General features: G+C 37.4%; 1 protein-coding gene across 1 annotated transcript in view; it reads right to left on the minus strand.

Moving 5' to 3' along the window:
• The window catches only part of LOC148123059 (uncharacterized), a 48,074-nt gene that overhangs the window by 12,614 nt on the left and 14,126 nt on the right, over window positions 1-21,334 (minus strand). The window contains exons 2-3 of the mRNA XM_087897963.1: window positions 2,864-2,990; window positions 2,270-2,365 (exon numbers count right to left, since the gene is read on the minus strand). Coding sequence (XP_087754089.1) covers window positions 2,270-2,365; window positions 2,864-2,990 — 223 coding nt within the window. The remainder of the gene's footprint in view (window positions 1-2,269; window positions 2,366-2,863; window positions 2,991-21,334) is intronic.

A 21,334-nucleotide genomic window follows, 5' to 3' on the forward strand; every position in this document is an offset into this window, starting at 1 on the left:
AAAAATTCCATTGAGTTGTGTTGGTGATATTCTTCAAGATCTGGTTATGGGGAATTCCTGTGTGACTTTTATCCCTACTGAGACTCTCTTGAAGAAGACGTTTTTCATTGGGGACTTGTAGTCTGTTGGACATAGTTTAGGTCAAAGGTTTTTTGGCATCTAATAAGATGAACTTCTGGAATTTGACGTTAGTTTGTACAAATGGTAGATTACACTTATTGGTTTTGAATGGTTAATCTATCCCTAAATGTCTTGACATGAAGCCTATGGTAGTCTATCTTTTTGATATGTTCTTAAATACAGGTTGCAAATATTTTATTGATGACCTTTGTATATATGTTCTTAATGAAATTGGCATATATTTCACTTACATATTGGGTGTATATGTGGTTTAGGTATCAAGGTAACTGTCCACATGAAAAGAATTCACAGTGTTCTGCTGTTTTATTTTGTAGAATAATCTGAGGAGCATTCATGTTAATTCAAATACATTCTTAAAAGATAGAAAGTACCACCTACTACAGTTATTCTGCTTGGATATAGTACTAAAATTATTTTTGATATCCTATTGATTTATTCACAGACTGTTGCGTCTCTAAGCCTTCATTCTAAAATTGTCTGTCTAATTTGACAACTAAAAGGTGACTCACAGCTGGACATGGTACAAACAACAAGAAAATATTCAGTTTTTACTAGTATGTTTATATCAAACGTATTTCATGAACTGTTCAGTGGTCATTCACGACAGAGTGATAAAACACAATAAGGCAGGAAGTCATGAATGACTATAAGAAAATAGTGCTTTCTGTGAACAACATGACAGTTGCCCTTATAAAGTCAAGAAATTAGGACAGAATGTATCAGACCTGAGCAATCCCAAGCCAGATGAAAATCCTTGGGAGACAGTAAGAAAGGACCTGAAGAACCATGCCTTCCTGAGAAGCTACTATTATCTTAAAGATACTTGGATAAAGGGAATAATGTTGATTTTAAGAATGTGCAGCTCCTCATTATTCAACCATATTGTAGACCATGCTCAACACCCAGAATTTTATGGGAGTTTCAGATTGAACTCTGTGAATGTAAAAACAGAAGAGGAAAAAAAAAACAAAGATGTCTGGAGGAAGTGGAACTTTGGAAGAGTAAAGAGTTGAAGTTGCTCAAATGATACTGCAAGGTATTCTTAAATCACTAATAAAAGTATTAAAAGTAAAATATTGTGGATATTTCTCCAAACATATTCCATTACTAATATAAAACACAAAGGAAAACAAGTGCATATACAACATTTATGTGGAAATTAACATAAGTTTTGATAGTCAAAGATTAGTAGGTGATATTAAATTAGACCAATAACATTTATGACTCTAAACAAGTCTTAATTACTAAGAATATTTTGCAGAAATAGAAAAAGTTACCTTTTAATTTCTGTAGTATCTCACATAAAGAATGAACTCTACAATCCTCCAAAATGAATACAGCTATAAGATTTATATTTCCTGATTTTATGTGAGACTACACAACAGTGAAAGCCATGTAATTCTGTCATGAGAGCAGAGAAACTGACATGAAAAGGTACAGAGCAATACTCCTTCAAACACTGTGAAACTTTTTAATGCTAATTTTCATTTTAATATTGTTCATTTCAAAACCTGATAGAGTTCAAAGATATGTCAACAAATCATTTTACTTCTGCTTTATATCATAATTTAAGTTAATAATTCAAAGTGACATTTTAGGTCATTTTACTTATAAAGTAATTTGGAATAATCATTCAATGTGAATTTTTACATAATTTTATGTAGAAATATTTGTGCATCTGTTACAGGGAGAGGGAGCCTTTTGTTCTGGCCATCTGCTAGCTTACACCCAAAATAATTACACAGAAACTGTATTAATTAAAACACGGCTTGGCCATTAGCTCTAGCCCCCTATTGGCTAACTCTCACATTTTGATTTAACCCATTTTTAATTAATCTGTGTTCACTATGAGGTCATCGTGGCTTACAGGGAAAGATTTAGCATGTGTGACCTGGTGTCTCCATGGTGGCTCTCTCATTCTGACTCTGCTTTTCTCCTCCCAGAATTCAGTTCTGTCTTCTCTGCCTACCTAAGTTATGACCTATCAGGCCAAGCAGTTTCTTTATTGATTAACCAATGAAAACAATACATAAACAAAAGGCCCTCCTACACCATGCATCCCACTCCAGGTCAGAATTTCTCCATGCCCGAGGTTCCCCACGTGTGCCAATGCTTCATTCTGGCTTACCTTGTTCATTGCCTTCTGTCTCTCCTATGTTCATATTCCAGGGCTCTTTGTTTTGTTCAAGAAAGCTGATCAGATCTGGTTTTGACACCGAAAGACCTGCATGTTGGAAGAGGCTTATGACCACAACTTGGGATAACAGTAATAAAACACATGGATTTCTCATAAACCACCATACTGATTATATAAGATGGCCTATAATTTAAAATTCCAAATATGATTTTCTTATTGCTATCTCCAAATATTTTAACACACTGAAAAACATTTTTGTTAATATTTTATACCTTGAATTTCTTTGTAAATTACTACTGGATCAAATGCAAACACATTATGAATCATTAAGATGCAAATCAATATATAATCTGTGATGTGTCTAAAGAATAAAATGTATTATGAAAGTTTGAATGATGAATGTCTTCTCCAGGAGTCAGGAATATATTGACAAGATAAAGTTACACAGAATATTGTGTTCCACATGAACTGCAAGATTTTTATTAAATTGGAAAATGAAAATGAGGCAGACAATTCAGGCATAGATGTAAAGCATTCTTGTAGGAAACAGTTATGATGAAGGAATCAGAAAAAAATAAGTCTCACCCACAGAGACCATGTTACTGTAGTTCTCCAACATGACTTCCCTGTACAAAGCCCTCTGTGAAAAGTCGAGGCAGTCCCACTCATCTGGAGAGAAATCAATTGCCACATCCTGGAATGTCAAGATTCCCTGTCATGAAAGAAAAGAGGTTATCAAGTGCTCATGTATATATTTCTTTACTTAGACTAAGGATACAAGAGTTCACCACAAAACTTGATGTGTTCTTGCTTAGCATTATTCAAAAAGACATACTCCAAAATACAGTCCATACTAAAAATCCATGTGCTGGAAATATTAAACCAAGTAGGACAAGTTAAGCTGCAGATTTATGGGCTAAAATAGGGTATATGAATGGGAGCCCGATTATCTTCATGTGAAGTTCGAGACTTCACTCATGCCCTTAACTATCTATCCTCATGGCAAATTTTTCTTTAGAAATCACAGGCTGAAGAAACATGAGCTGTAAAGTTGCAGCCATGTGGCCATACACTGCTGTCAAATAAAAATATGTCAAACATAAGATGTGTAGCAAAGGCAGGATTTCCATATCCAAGAAAGAAGCAGAAATTCTTACTGGATATGATTCTAATGACATCAGTGGGAAGATCATGGAAGGGCTGACACCTGTAGGTGGTGACCTAAAAAGAGACGAATTTCTGAGTCCTGAATCAGTGCTGGGAACACCGAGGGAAGATTTATAAAGGACAAGTGAAGGATGTAGATTGTGGAGCTGATGCATGGCTTGGATCAGCTGACATCCAAAACTGACTCTCCACTACAGGGTCCCATCACTGCTTCAAGAACATAAGATGAGTATGAACTAAGTACCATAAGGTACTCTGCAAAATTTCCAAAGAATCAATAAAAACACCAACAAAAATGTGACTAAGCCTTTATCATAAATGGGTGTTGAATTTTGTCAAATGTTTTTTCAGCATCCAATGAAATGATCATATGGTTTTTTTTCTTTCAGTTTATTTATATGATGGATTACATTGATAGATTTGCGTATGTTGAACCAGTCCTGCATCTCTGGGATGAAGCCTACTTGATCATAATGGATAATTTTTCTAATGTGTTCTTGGATTCGGTTTGCCAGTATTTTATTGAGAATTTTTGCGTCGATGTTCATGAGTGAGATTGGCCTGTAATTCTCTTTCTTGGTTCTGTCTTTGTGTGGTTTTGGTATCAGGGTAATGTAGCTTCATAAAAGGAGTTTGGCAATGACTCTTCTGTTTCTATATTGTGGAATACATTAAGGAGTATAGGTATTAGCTCTTCCTGGAAGTTCTGGTAGAATTCTGCATTGAAACCATCTGGTCCTGGGCTTTTTTTGGTAGGGAATTTTTGATAACAGCTTCTAATTCTTCACGACTAACAGGTCTATTTAGATTGTTCACCTGTTCTTGGTTCAACTTTGGTATATGGTACTTATCTAAATAAAATGTCCATTTCTTTTACATTTTCCAACTTTGTGGCATATAAACTTTTGTAGTAAGATCTCATGATTCTCTGAATTTCCTCTGTGTCTGTGGTTATGTCCCCCTTTTCGTGTCTGATACTTTCACAATAGCCACAAATAGCATAAAATATCTTGGGGTTACTCTAACCAAGGAAGTGAAAAACCTATTTGACAAGAACGTTAAGTCTTTGAAGAAAGAAATTGAGGAGGATACCAGAAAATGGAAAGATCTTCCTTGCTCTTGGATTGGGAGAATCAACATAGTAAAAATGGCAATTCTACCAAAAGCAATCTATAGATTCAATGCAATCCCCATCAAAATCCCATCAAACTTCTTCACAGACCTTGAGAGAACAATAATCAAGTTTATATGGCAAAAAATAAAACACAGGATAGCCAAAACAATCTTATACAATAAAGGAACTTCTGGAGGCATTACCATCCCTGACTTCAAACTCTTTTACAGAGCTACAGTATTGAAAACAGCTTGGTATTGGCATAAGAACAGAGAAGTCGACCTATGGAATCGAATAGAAGACCCAGATATTAACCCACAAACCTATGAACACCTAATTTTCAACAAGGGAGCTAAAGGTATACAAGGGAAGAAGGAAAGCATCTTTAATAAATGGTGCTGGCATAACTGGATGTCAACCTGTAGAAGAATGAAAGTAGATCCATATATATCACCATGCACAAAACTCAAGTCCAAATGGATTAAAGACATCAACATTAATCTGACTACTTTGAACCTGATAGAAGAGAAAGTGGGAAGTAGTCTACAAGATATAGGCACAGAGACTACTTCCTAAGTAGGACGCCAGTAGCACAGACAATAAGAGAAACAATGAATAAATGGGACCTCCTGAAACTGAGAAGTTTCTGTAAAGTAAAGGACACTGTCAGTAAGACAAAAAGGCTTCCTTCTGACTGGGAGAAGATCTTCACCAACCCCTCATCAGAAAAAGGTCTGATCTCCAAAATATACAAAGAACTCAAGAAACTAGACACTAAAACTCTAAATAAACCAATTAAAAAATGGGGTACTGAACTAAACAGAGAATTCACAACAGATGAACTTCGAATGGCCAGAGACACTTAAGGTCATGCTCAACATCCTTAGCGCTCAGGGAAATGCAAATCAAAACTACTTTGAGATGCCATCTTACACCTGTCAGAATAGCTAAACTCAAAAACACCAATGATAGCCTATGCTGGAGAGGATGTGGAGTGAGGGGAACACTCATCCATTGTTGGTGGGAATGCAAACTTGTGAAGCCACTTTGGAAATCAGTGTGGTGGTTTCACAGGAAACTGGGAGTCAACCTCCCTCAGGACCCAGCAATTCCACTCTTGGGAATATACCCAAGAGATGCCCTCTCATACTACAAAAGTATTTGTTCAACTATGTTCATAGCTGCACTATTTGTAATAGCCAGAACCTGGAAACAACCTAGGTGCCCCTCAATAGAAGAACGGTTAAAAAGGGTGTGGAACATATACACATTAGAGTTTTACACAGTGGTAAAAAACAATGACATCTTGAATTTTGCATGCAAATGGATGGACATAGAAAACGCTTTACTGAGTGAGGTAACCCAGACCCAAAAAGAGGAATATGGTATGTATTCACTCATAAGTGGATTCTAGCCATAATTAAAGGTCCTTGAGTCTATTATTCGTGATCCTAGAGAAGCTAAATAAGAAGGTGAACCTGAAGAAAATCATGTAGTTATCCTCCTGGAGATTGGAAATAGACAAGAGTCCCAGGTAACCTCGGGTGCATGGGGGGATGGCAGGGATGTTGGAAGGGGAGAGGGTTAGAGAGAAGGGAGTAGGGGAAGAATGGGGAAAGTTCGGGGGATTGGGATGGGGGGGAGGGAGGAAGGATGGATATGGGATCAGGGAAGAATATATCTCAACCAAAGGAGTCATTTTAGGGTTTACAAGAGACTTGATTATACATGGGATCCCAGGTCCAGGGAGAGATCCCCAGATTGTTCTCTGGACAGAGGAGAGGGTGCCTGAACCGGCCTTGGCCTATAACCATACTGATGAATATTTTGCTTATCACCATAGAACCTTCATCTGGCAATGGATAGAGATAGAGACAGGACCCACATTGGAACACTGGACTTAACTCCCTAGGTCCAAACGAGAAGCAGAAGGAAAGAGAATGTGAGCAAAGAAGACAAGACCAGAGGGAACCTTCATCTGACGATGGATGGTGATACAGACGGAGACCCACATTGGAGCACTGGACTGAGCCCCTTCAGGTCCAATTGAGGAGCAGAAGGAGGAAGAACATGAAAAAGGAAATCAGGACCACGAGAGGTGCGATCACCCACTGATACAAGGGGACTGATCTAATGAGAGTTCACCAAGGCCAGTTGGACTGGGACTGAACGAGCATGTGATCCAACCAGATTCTTTGAATGTGGACGGATTCTCTGAATGTGGCTGGCCAGAAGACTTTCTGAAAAGCCATTGACAATGACACTGGGACTTGTTTCCTCTGCATATACCGGATTTTTGGGATCCAGTCTGTTTGGATACTCACCTTCCTGGACCTGGAGGGAGTTAGGAGGAACTTGAACTTCCCACAGAGCAGGAAACCCTGACTGCTCTTAGGGATGGAGAGGGAGAAGGAGGGTTAGTGGGGGGATTGGGAGGATGTTTGGAGGAGGGGCAGAAATGGAAACTTTTATAATTTAATAAATTTCAGACAGTTGAAAAAAAAATGTGACTAAACAACTCCGTGAACAACATTCCCCAAATCTGGTATTCTAGATTAGAGATAACATTACAAACAGCACTTTGTCCTTCATCAATTCTTTTCTACATGAATTATCATGGGGAAGAAAGGACAAAAAGGACAAACCACCAAGAACATGCCTTCATGGACAGTATAATTATATTATTTATCATACATTTTCCTGTTGTCTTTTTCCTATTCTAAATCTTTAACATATTCATTATCACTTAACTACATCTTAAATATTTTTTATGATTTTTACTGTTTCATTGTTTAATTGTGCTTTATGATTTTTTCTGTATGTTTCTGTAGTATACTGTTTTCTTCCATTGTTCTAGTCACATCCTGGGCAGATGTGCTGCTGACTTGAAGACACCACAAATGCATTGCCAGACTACTAAAATGAGAAAAGTTTTAAATCACCATTGGCAAACAAGATAATTCACGAAAAAAAAAACAGATTTAAACAATACCTATCCACAAATCCAGCACTACACAAAGTACAAGAAGGAAAACTCTGACCAAACAAAGCTATCTGCATTCATACAAATACATGCAACAGATAGCCTCATACCAACAAAACCCAAAGAAGGGAAGCACACACTTTCATCAAAAGCCAACAGGAATTAACAAACACTGGTTATTAATATCTCTTAATATCAATGAAATCAATTCACCCATGGAAAAACACAGGCTAAGAGAATGATTATGAAAGCATGATCCAGCCTTCGGCTGTATAAAAGAAACATAACTTCAACCATAAAGACACATATTAACTTAGAGTAAATGGTTGGGAAAAGATTTTCCAATCAAATGGACCTAAGGAACAAGTGAGTGTAGCTATTTTAATATCTAACAAAATAGACTTCAAACTAAAATCAATCAAAAGAGATGGAGAAAAACACCTTATACTCATAACAGAACCAATTCATCGAGGTGAATTCTCAATCCTGAACATCTATGTCCCAAATACAAGAACACCTGATGTAGGTGGGTCTTCTGTATTTCTGTTTCTTTCATTGGTTAATTAATAAAGAAACTGCTTGGCCTGATCTGTCAGAATATAGGTGGGTAAAGTAGACAGAACAGAATGCTGGGAGAAAGAAAGAAGAATCAGGCAGTCGCCATGCTTCTCCTGCCCAAGATAGATGTGGGTTAGAATCCTCCTGGTAAGCCAGGTGGTGCACAGATTATTAGAAGTGGGTTAATTAAGATGTGAGAGTTAGCTAATAAGGGGCTGAAGACAATGGGCCAGGCAGTGTTTATAAGAATACAGTTTCTGTGTAATTATTTGGGGTAAAGCTAGCCGTGAACCGGGCGGTGGGAATGCAGCTCGCTGCTCCATTTGTTACAGAATGGCGCCCAGCGTGGTAACAAACTCCATGTAAAACCTGAGAGAGCTTAATTTTAAACACAGAATAAACAGAGTTTAACTCAGCTTTTTGCTGTCCGCTAGGGCGTGCTTTAGAGAAATTTCCCTGACTCTGCAGCCACAACAGGAAAAAAGCTGCAGTCTTAAAATGCAGCTTCCTGGGCTGTGCTGCCAGTGCAAACTCCAGCTTTAAAACATTTCAATGGCTTTTATTGGACTGTATGTTTGTGTTCCTGCTCGGGATCAGAAAGAAAGTACTCGGAGACTGTGCCAATGGCTCAATGCTCCCCTCCTGGGCAGACTGTGGGATCAGGCTTAGGCAGGCAGGAGAGCATGGGCGATTCTGGCCGCCATATAGAGAGGTTTCCAGGCTACACAGTGCTCTGCATGGCAGATTTGACTGTAACTCCGATGAAAACAGTTTATGTGTTGCACGCTCATTCTACGGTTGGACTGCTGAGCGCAGCTCCTGCCTGGAACTGCACGTGGCTCAGGGACACCAAATGGCTCTGAGGCAGGAGCAGCTCCACCATGCTGAACTGTGCTGATCTCAGGCAGGAACTATCATAATTACCATAATAACAGCGCCATTAACGTTTAGACTGGGAAGGACACGGACAGTACTGTATTACCTCTACATGGTGCAACTTAATTTTTAAAGAAGTGCTTAGCATTTTAAGAACTGCTCCTGGATAGTAAAGAATTACAGATTCACAATAGGACAGATTCAGACATAAAAGACCTCTAATTGGGTCACAGTGTTGGATGAGGGTACGTAGGCTTGGGAGAGAGAAGAAAAAGAATATAGAGAATAAAGTTAATGCCTTAAAAGAAAAAGGGGTAAAGTCTTTAAAGAGATAAAGTAAAGATAGTTATAGAGTAAAATAAATAAAGAAAAATAAGCCACGTAAAAATGGAAAATTCACAGAGGGTCTGGATTATGTATTTTATTGTGTTTTCTCTAAAATTTTTGACAGTGAAGGAGCTAAGTACAAAAAAACATTTCATTAAATGGGCTGCTAAGCTGAACTTGCATCTATGTTCTAAAGGTATCTTGACTTCAGGATTTGGGTCTAAGAATATGATGCTTTGGAAAAGAGGTTCTTCTTTTGATTTCACAGAGGATGAGACCCTGTGGATTGCTTCTATCCCAATATGGTATGATAGACCATGCCCTCCTGAAAGGTTGCTGTGAACATCCTCAAAAAATTACTTCACTCAGCTGCCGACTGAGATGAATCTGGCACACAGGTTACACCATGAAAGATCTGATTAACAGTGCCCCTATTCAGCATGAAGCAGTTTGGAGAGAAATAACTGTGCCCATAATCCCAAATATTGTTTATAAATGTTCTTTTACATTTAAAGTGGGATATGATATAAATATGAATAAGTTGCATTGGTATGATTTTAAGGTCAATTTTGTTATATGTATATGCCTTTCTGATATTGATTAAGGTATTGTGATTGTGTAGTTCATTTAAAAATGTAACATATAGTTGAAAATATAGGTTGTTAATGGATAATCATCAATAATAGTCAAGCTTTTAGTCATGTTAGTTAGATTTTCTAGATATATAGAGATATATTTCAGTTAGATATATAGAGATATATTTCAGTTAGATAGGTATTCTTCATATCTTTCAAAAACTACAGAATATGACATTTTAAATGTTTTAATAACTTATGGTTTTTCATAACAAGGAGACACATCTGCTCCTGACAGCACCAGCTACTTCAAGAGGAAGATGGGCATTGAAGAGGCTCCTTATGGAGTTGATTAGCCTTTTGAGCAAGAAACTGCTCTTGCCTGGACTGATGCATAAACTGGACATAAAGAACCTGCAGAGAGAGGACTGCTGAACTTTCCTAAATGTGAGATGATCCTTCGGGGTTCCTGATTCATGAAAGAGTCTGTGAGACATTCTGCAGGACACAGGAGATAGTGACTGAACTTTCTTTGAATTTTCCTGCTTCATGGAAATGTCTGCTGGATACTATAGGTCTGTATGCTGAAGATGGATGCCTCAACAGTACAAAAGAACTTTGGCTGACTGTACAGGCAGCGAGATGTCTCTGTCATTTCTAGAATTTGGAAGTTGCTTCCTTCTTATTTACTTAGATAGTATTATATCCTTCGGAGTCTTTGATAGAATTAAAGAAAGGATAGTTAAAGTTTTCCTTAGTTATAACAAAAGATAAAATAGATATAGATATTGTAACTATAATTCTTGATTTATAACTGTTTTGGTATATGTAATTTTACTATGCTAAAATGAAAGACTTTCTTTTTGTTTAAACAGAAAAGGGGGAAATGATGTAGGTGGGTCTTCTGTATTTCGGTTTTTTTTCATTGGTTAATTAATAAAGAAACTGCTTGGCCTGATCGGTCAGAAAATAGGTGGGTGGAGTAGACAGAACAGAATGCTGGGAGAAAGAAAGCAGAGTCAGGCAGTTGCCATGCTTCTCCTGCCCAAGATAGATGTGGGTTAGAATCCTCCCAGTAAGCCATCACCTCATGGTGGTACACAGATTATTAGAAATGGGTTAATTAATATGTGTTAATTAATATGAATTAGCTAATGAGGGGATGAAGACAATGGGCCAGGCAATGTTTAAAAGAGTACAGTTTCTGTGTAATTATTTCGGGTCAAGCTAGCCGTGAGCCAGGCGGTGGGAATGCAGCCCACCGCTCCATTTGCTACAAACACCCACATATGTAAAAGAAACATTACTTAAGATTAAATTGTAAATCAAACCCAGTACACTATTTGTGTGGGACTTAAACACCCCATTCTCCCCAATAGACAGGTAAAGCAGACAAAACTTAAAAGAGAAATAAGAAGACTAACAGATTAATGAATCAAATGTAATTTAAAGACATGTACAGATTATTCCACCCAAGCACAAAAGAATATACGTTCTTCTCAACACCTCACAGAACCTTCTATAAAACTGACCGCATACTTGGTAGCAAAGCCAATCTCAACAGATTTTAAAAAAATGGAGTAACCCCCTGGATCTTATTGACCACTGTGGTTTACCATTAGTGTTCAACAGTAACACTAATTTCTGAAAATCCACTAACACATGGAAAATAAACAGTGCTCTACTGAACCACCCCTGGGTCTCAGGATGCTATAAACAAAGAAATCAAAGTCTTCCTAGAATTCAACAAAAATGCAGGCATAGTGTACCAAAACCTATGAAACACTATGAGAGCAGTGCTAAAAGGATAGTCCATAAAATTAAGTGCCCACATGAAGAATATGAAGGAAGCTCACACTAGTGACCTAACAGCACACCTGAAAACTCTAGAACAAAAAGAAGCAGACTCATGCAGGAGGAGTAGAAGACAGGAAATAATCAAAATGAGGACTGAAACCAACAAAATAGAAACAAAGAAAACAATACAAAGAATCAATGAAACAAAGAGCTGGTTCTTTGAGAAAAATCAACAATATAGATAACCCTTATCCAAACTAATCAAAATAGAATATTCAAATTAAGAACATAAGAAATTAAAAGGGAGATATAATAACAGAGAGTTAAGAAATCTAGAGAATCATTAGATCATACTACAAAAGCCTGTACTCCACAAAATTGGAAAATGTAAAAGAAATGGACAAATTTTTAGATAGATACCATATACCAAAATTAAATCAAGACCAGTTTGACAATTTTAAATAGATGTATAAACTGTAAGGAAATAGAAGCTGTTATCACAAGCCTCTTAACCAAAAAAGTCCAGAGTTGAATGATTTCTGTGCAGAATTATACAAGAATTTCAAAGAAGAGCTAATACCTATACTCCTCAAAGTGTTCAACATAATAGAAACAGAAGAAACATTGTCAAATTCTTTTTCTGAGGCTCCAGTTATCCTGATTCCAAAACCACACAAAGATGCAATCAAGAAAGAGAATTACAGACCAATCCCACCCATGAACATTGATCCAAATATATTCAATAAATTACTGCACACACCATTAATTCCAGCACTCAGGAGGGAGAGGTGGATGGAACGCTCTGTGTTCGAAGCCAGCCTGCTCTACAAGAGCTAGTTCCAGGACAGGCTCCAAAGCAACAGAGAGACCCTGTCTCGAAAAACCAAAAAAAAAAAAAGACAAAAACAAAACAAAACAAAAACCCAAAATCCACCATGATCAAGTCAGTTACATCGCAGGATGCAGGGAATGTTCAACGTACAAAAATCTATCAATTCAACCCACCACAAAATAAACTGAAAGATTAAATGATTATCTCATCAGATGCTGAAAAAGCATTTGAAACACCTTTATGATAAAGGTCTTGTAGAGATCAGGGATACAAGGAACGTATCTAACCATAATAAAAGGAATATACAGTAAGATGACAGTCAACATCAAATTAAATGGAGAGAAAGTCAAAGTCAAAGGGATTCCACCAAAATTAGAATCAAGACGAGGCTGTCCTGTCTTTCTATATCTATTCAAAACAGTTCTAAAGGTTCCAGCTAGAGCAATAAGACAACAAAAGGAGATCAAGTGGATATAATTTGGAAGAAGCCAAACTTTGCTATTTGCATATTATATGACAGTATACATACATGACCCCAAAAACTCTACTGTGGAACTTCTACAGATGAATAAATTACCTTCAATATTATTGAAGGATACATGATCAACTAAAAAAAATAGTAGCCCCCTACATACAAATGATAAAGAACCTGAGAAAAAATCAGAGAAATATCACCATTTACAAAAGCCACAAATAATATAAAATATCTTGTGGGTAACACAAACCAAACAAGTGAAAGACCTGTTCAACAAGAACTTTAAATCTTTGAAGAAAGAAAATGAAGAAGACACGAGAAAATGGAAAGATCTCCCATGCTCTTGTATAGGTAGGATCAACATAATAAAAATGGCAATACTACCACAAGCAATCTACTGATTCAATGCAATCCCCATCATTATTCCAAAAGAAATCTTCACAGACCTTGAAAGAACAATAACCAACTTCATATGAAAAAACAAAAACCCTGGATAGCCATAATAATCCTGTACAATAAAGAACTTCTAGAGGCGTCAACGTCCCTGGCATCCATCTCTATTATAGAGTTACAATAATGTAATGGTCTGGTATTGGTATAAGTCAGACTGTTTGACCAATGGAATAGAATTGAAGTTCTGTATATTAATCCACACACCTATAAACACCTAATTTTTAACAAAGAAGTTAAAATTATACAATGGAAAAAAGAAAGCATCTTCAACAAACCATGCTGGCATAACTGGATGTCAACATGTAGAAGAATGAAAATAGATCCATATCTATCCTCAAGCACAAAACTCAAGTACAAATGGTTTATAGACCTCATTATAAATCATACGACACTGAACATGATAGAAGAGAAAGTGGAAAGCAGCTTTTAATGCAAGGGCACAAGAGACCACTTCCTAAATAAAATAACTTCAACAGCACAGACACTGAGAGCAACAATAAATAAATGGGATCTCCTAAAACTGAGAAGCTTCTGTAACTCAAAAATCACAGTCAATAAGACAAAAAGCAGCCTACTAAATGGGAAAATATCTTCAGCAACCCCACATCAGACAGAGGATTGATTTCCAAAATATATACAGAACTCAAGCAATTAGACATCAAAATACTAAATAATCCAATTTGAAAATGGGGGTACAGATCTAAACAGAGAATTTAAATAGAAGAATCTCATATGGCCAAAAGACATGGAAAGTATGGAAATTTCACAGTAAATTGGGATTCAACCTACCTTAGATCCCAGCAATATGGGCATATGTCCAAAGGACGCTCAATCATACTACATGGACATTTGTTAAATTATGTTCATAGAAGCATTATTTGTAATAACTAGAACCTAGAAACAACCTTGGTGTCCCTCAACCAAAGATCGGATAAAGAAAATGTGGGACATTTACACAGTGGAGTACTACTCCGCAGTAAAAGACAGTGGCAGCTTGAAATTTGCATGCAAATGAATAAAACTAGAAAAACAGTCTTGATTGAGGGTAACCCAGATCCAGAAAGATGAGCATAGTATGTATTTACTCAAAAGTGGATTTAGCTATAACCAAATCCTATAGTCTGTGACCCCAGAGAAGCCAAGTACCAAAGAGAATCCTAAGAGAAACATATATAGATGCCCTTGGGAAGGGAAAATAGACTAGATCTCCTGAGAAAATTGGGAGCATGTGGGGAGGGCAGGAGAAGGGAGGCTGGAAGGGGAGGAGGAGGGGAGAAAGGAGTGGTGGAAGGAAACTAGATGTAACTGGATATTTGAGATTGGGAAAAGACAGAGACAGAGAACAAAGAAAGAGATATCTTAATTGTGGGAGCCTTTATGGGGCTAGCAAAAAAAATTGCCACTAAAGAAATTTCCTAGAATCCACTAGGATGGCCCCATCTAAGATCCTAAGCAATAGTGGAAAGGGTGACCGAACTGGTCTTGCCCTGTAGTCTGATTAATGACGATCCCAAATGTCACCAAAGAACCTTTGTCCAGCAACTGATGGAAGCAGAGGCACAGATCCACAGTTGAGCACTGGGCTGATCTCCCAAATTCCAGCTGAAGAGTGAGAAGAGTGAGAATATGAGCAAAGAAGTCAAGACCATGATGGGCTTAACTGCTGAAACAGCTTGACTGAGCTAAAAGAAGCCCATCAACTCTAACCAGATGGGAAAGGAACCAGCAGAGGACCGAGTTAGGCCTTCTGAATGTGGGTTACATTGTATGACTGTCGCTGACTGGGGGCCACTGGCAGTTGGCCAGGGTTTATCCTTACTGCTTGTAATGACTTTTTGGAACCCATTCTCTTAGGAGGGATACCTTGCTCATCCTAGATGTAGCATGAAGGACTTGGTCCTTTCTCAAAGCAATATGCCTTATCCTCTCTGAGGAGTTGATGGGGTTGAGTGCGGGGGGGGGGGGGTGTGAGGGGGGCGGTAACATGAAAGGAATAGGAAGAGGGGAGGGAGGGGCAAATGGGATTGGTACATGAAATGAAAAAAAGATAGTTTTTTAAATAAAAGTTTTAAAAAAGGATGAAGCTAGTGTGCAAGAGTCAAGGATGGTGGAAAATACAAATACCCACACACCCTTCCCAAACACACAGCCCTCTACCTCAGCTGGATTGAAGGAGATATTAACTAGCAGAAATAGAAGCAGCATACATAGGGCATGTACTTATGCACCTGAGTTAATATTAGAAATTAAGTAAGAAGTGGACTCATGAACAGATCCATAACCCAGAAGCTATCTCTGATTTATATTCATTTTCAAATGAAAATTTACTTTTTTCAAGGAATTGTCGCTAGGATAAGAATTTACATTCAAAATTATGCTGCAAAACAAGCCTCAAAAATTCAATAGCAAGCTAGGTGGTGATGGCACACACCTTTAATCACAGGACTCAGGAGTCAGAGGCAGGTGGATCTCTGTGAATTTGAGGCCAGCTACAAGAGCTAGTTCCAGGACTGGCTCCAAAGCTACAGGGAAACCCTGTCTTGAAAAAAAAAACCCAACATCCCAAAAAATTTAACAGCATCTTGGATGTTCCTTGTCTCATTATGTTATGTCAGAACTTTGCATCCTTTCTTTCCCTTATATCTCATCTTATTTACACATTTTCTTATCATATTTTCACACACACACACACACACACACACACACACACACACACTATTACAGATTCCAGTTGAGTGTATTGGAGGATTCTGTTTCTTTTGACTTTTCTTGGGCTATTTGTCTTCTAATTGTTTTTTTCTATTATTCTGTGGTAGTTTTTGTTTTATCTTACTATACAATAGTATATTTTTTGTTATTATTCTCCCTTAGAAACCAGTTTTTTTGTGATGAGAGAAAGAAAGGGGTTGGATCTGGATGGGAAAAAGATGGGGAAGAGTTGGGCATAGTAGAGTTGAGACAAACACAATTAAGAAATTATGTAAGGAAACCTGTTTTCAATAGAAGGATAAGTAAAAAAATCATATAAATAGATCCCTATTTTTCTGAAATATTCATATGTAAACATCCATGTTAACTGGGGGAAATGTGTGGAGATCCCATGCAAGGGAGTTTCCAATGCAAGGAATCAAATGTAAATAATTAGGGAAAAGTTCATTTTCTGCAAAAGATTTGATAGTTTATGTTCATCACTTGGCAATGCTTCAAAATAATTATTTCTGATAACATGAATCCAACATATCCTGGTTAAAGAATCAAACACTATATATGAAATCAGAAATAAAAAAACAACCAAACTAATGATCTCTGAAGTGGTAGACATTGTCTCAGAGAACTGAATACAGGTGAATGAAGTCAATATCAATACATTAAGATAAACTGATGACAGCTTTTCACACACAGAGTCACATCATTTTTGCTGTGATAGTGATTGCCCAAGGAATAGAGCATGGAAACTGTAGTGTGAATACAACAGTATCAATTTTATGCCACGCATAAGCTACATATGTCTGCCACATTCCAGATTCTCAAGTGAATTCCATATATGGAGTTTTGTTTAACACAAGAATACGCCATTCCTGATTCCACTTTCTCATAACTGAAAAAGTTGTGCTAGACTACGCATTTCATGTGAACGAGCATGTATTTTCATAAACCAGTAAACCAAGAGAGCCCCGTGCAGAAGTCATGCCATATATTTGCATTTTCTGTCTTTATATGAGGATGTGACTTGGTCTCTGGAGGAATTGGGCATCAGAAAACTACAATATTCCTCTGTTACAATGGAATCCTTCAGGATAAGCATCATCAGTTCATTGAGGATCTATGTCTTGAAAAAAAATGAGCAGGCAAGAACAAAACAAAACAAAACAGTGGGAATTTGACACAATAGTATATATTTAAAGACTCAATCATAACTGTAATAATTTAGCACAGACAAGCAAATATCAAAAGAAATAAACTCCGTAGGCAAGACTATGAGAAGCAGAGAAATGTGCAACATAAATATTTCAGCTTTGTAGAAGCAATTGAGCATAGCTGCTGTGCAGAGACACACTTACTATAGAACCATCCATCTCTTCTGAGCTTCTGTTCCTCGATTCTCTCTAGAGGATTTGCTTTTAAAAAAAGTATCACTAAATACCATTCACCTGCTACATGCACAGTCACCATCTGCAGAGCCTCAGAAATCAGGGAGTATTTACTCCTGGCTTGGTTAAACGGATACTCAAGAAAACAAGAGCGATTAAAATCCTGAGTTTCTCCCTTGCTGAGTTCAAGTGGTTTGCTCAGGAGTCACGTTATCCAGTGAGATCGTGGGCTGCACTAGTTTGTTGTACTCAACCAAGGCAAAGCATCAGTGGGGAAAGGAAAGCTGAACTCAAATGCAGATTAAAATCTTATAAAGCTTATCATAACCTCTACCTTGCTTTTACTGGCATGGTTCACAAAGATGTCGGGGCTGCTAGTTAGATTAACGAATAGAAGCTGTGGAATGAAGCACAAGGGAAAGCAATTTTATTTCAACATGCAGTTATTTGGGACTTTGAAATTTTGAGAGAACTGCAAGTATTTTTGCCTTCTTTTAATGGAAGCAGTAGAGTTCAAGATGCTTTAACAGTAGACATTGTTCATTAAGCATGTAGCATATTACCACTGTATGTTATGATACATTCTGATGGACTCATATATTCTGATATGAAAAGCATATACTGAGATTTTCATAATTCCCATGAGGACCTACTGTTAGGAACCCTCTTTTTACTTAGACATGAATAACAAAGAACTATGTATGAAGGATGTGGGGATAGGTAAAGAAGGACGCCTAGTAAATAAGAATGGAACCTTTGAAGCTCGGTTTCACTCTACTTACTTATTTCACTGTCACAAGAAGACAGTAGACACCATTAGAACTTGATGTAGCACAGATAGACCATGTTCATGCACAACACAACCACAGAATATGGTTTGAGAAAAAATCTGTTCCTTGTCCCTGATTCTTGCTGTGCTTTGTACAGAGAGTTTTTATTTGTTTGTCTGTCCTCCCTGACCATATAAAAATGCTTTACATTGATGCTGAACTATTTTGCCATACATTTTGATCTTTCTGACAATTTGACAGTCTCTACTGTTTGGATAAGTTAGTTACGTCTCCCAGTGTAATAGGTGTAATGGATTTATTCATCAATTGTTGTCCCCAAAGCTTTACTATCAACTGCTTCTCTCTTACTCAGAAGTAGAGCTGAATGTGTATAAACATGTGGATCTAGATGTTTGACACGGTAATAACTCTCTTCACTGTCTGTGATCTCAAGCCAATCTAACGTGTATGATTAAAAGTAATGAATGGCATTCATCTTTGAGAGATTATTCATGAGAAAAAATTCTGTAAGTATGCTAAACCTTAAAAAAACTTAAATTTATTAAAATACAATAAAAATCCTAAATGATACTTACAAAAACATTTCCTTCCATATTATGTGTTGTCACCATAGTCATTTGAGATATAATAATCATGGATTTGTAGAAAAAATCATTGTTTAATGAATACTCCTAAGGAACAATATTATAAGTTCTATGAGAAAACACATAGGTCAAATCTTTGAATATGAGAATTGTTTTCACAGTTAAATCTCATCTAACTCATGGTTTTGGATACATGACACACCATAACATAAGTTTATTCCAAACAACACTGACACAATTAAGGTCATGGACTCATGATTTTTAGTTCACTTTTGGAGAATGTAAATTATTTTCAGTTTTTAAAGATAGCCAAGTGATTTCAGACATACTGAACATAACTGAAGATGTTTAACTGTTAAATATTAACAATGTATTACTTTCTTTAGTCTATGACTTTTGACTTTTAAAGACATACTAAATTTGCAAACAAGCACATAAAGGAGAAGAAATTCTGTGGGGAAACCCAACAAAATTAAGACTCCACACTTCCTTCTGTAGTGAACAAATTTGGAATGAGAAAAAAAATATGAAGGTGACTATGACAGTGCCCCTCTCTCTACCTTCTTGAGAGACCCTCAGTGCAAATGATGAGAAAATTACAAAATCCCATCAAACTTCTTCACAGACCTTGAGAGAACAATAATCAAGTTTATATGGCAAAACAAAAACCCAGGATAGCCAAAACAATCTTCGACAATAAAAGAACTTCTGGAGGCATTACCATCCCTGACTTCAAACTCTATTACAGAGCAACAGTATTGAAAACAGCTTGGTATTGGCATAACAACAGAGAAGTCGACCTATAGAATCGAACAGAGGACCCGGGTATTAACCCACAAACTTATGAACACCTGATATTCGACAAGGGAGCTAAAGGTATACAATGGAAGAAGGAAAGCATCTTTAACAAATGGTGCCTCATAACTGGATGTCAACCTGTAGAAGAATGAAAATAGATCCATATCTATCATCATGCACAAAAATCAAGTCCAAATGGATTAAAGACATCAACATTAATCCGACCACTTTGAACCTGATAGAAGAGAAAGTGGGAAGTAGTCTACAAGATATAGGCACAGGAGACTACTTCCTAAGCAGAACCCCAGGAGCGCAGACAATAAGAGAAACAATGAATAAATAGGAACTGCAGAATCTGAGAAGCTTCTGGAAAGCAAAGGACACTGTCAGTAAGACTTAAAGGCTACCTTCGAACTGGGAGAAGATCTTCACAAACCCCTCATCAGACAATGGTCTGATCTCCAAAATATACAAAGAACTCAAGAAACTAGACACTAAAACTCTAATTAACCCAATTAAAAAATGGCGTACTGAACTGAACAGAGAATTCCTAACAGAAGAACTTCGAATGGCCAAAAGGCACTTAAGGTCATGCTCAAAATCCTTAGCAATCAGGGAAATGCAAATCAAAACAACTTTGAGATATCATCCTACACCTGTCAGAATAGCCAAACTCAAAAACACCAATGATAGCCTATGCTGGAGAGGATGTGGAATGAGGGGAACTCACTCCATTGTTGGTGGGAATGCAAACTTGTGCAGCCACTGTGGAAATCAGTGTGGTGGTTTCTCAGGAAACTGGGAGTCAACCTCCCTCAGGACCCAGCAATTCCATTCTTGGGAATATACCCAAGAGATGCCCTAACATACTACAAAAGCATTTGTTCAACTATGTTCATAGCAGCACTATTTGTAATAGTCAGAACCTGGAAACAACCTAGGTGCCCCTCAATAGAAGAATGGTTAAAAAAGGTGTGGAACATATACACATTAGAGGTTTACTCAGCGGTAAAAAACAATGACATCTTGAATTTTGCATGCAAATGGATGGAAATAGAAAACGCTTTACTGAGTGAGGTAAGCCAGACCCAAAAAAAGAATATGGTATGTATTCACTCATAAGTGGATTCTAACCATAATTAAAGGTCTTAGAGCCTATTATTCGTGGTCCTAGAGAAGCTAAATAAGAAGGTGAACCTGACAAAAATCATGTAGCTATTCTCCTGGAGATTGGAAATAGACAAGAGTCCCAGGTAACCTCGGGTGCATGGAGGGGTGGGAGGGTTCTTGGAAGGGGAGAGGGTTAGGAGAAGTGAGTAGGGGAGGAATGGGGAAAGCTCGGTGGACTGGGATTTGGGGGAGGGAAGAAGGATGGATATGGGATCAGGGAAGAATATATTTCAACTAAGGGAGTCATTTTAGGGTTTACAGGAGACTTGATTTTAAATGGGATCCCAGGTCCAAGGAGAGATCCCCAGATTATTCTCTGTACAGAGGAGAGGGTGCCTGAACCGGCCTTGGCCTATAACCATACTGATGAATATTTTACTTATCACCATAGAACCTTCATCTGGCGATGGATGGAGATAGAGACAGAGACCCCCATTGGAACACTGGACTTAACTTCCTAGGTCC

Source organism: Myodes glareolus, chromosome 2 (genome assembly GCF_982192425.1).
Source record: "Myodes glareolus chromosome 2, mMyoGla1.1, whole genome shotgun sequence".
In the NCBI taxonomy this organism is placed as follows: Eukaryota; Metazoa; Chordata; class Mammalia; order Rodentia; family Cricetidae; genus Myodes; species Myodes glareolus.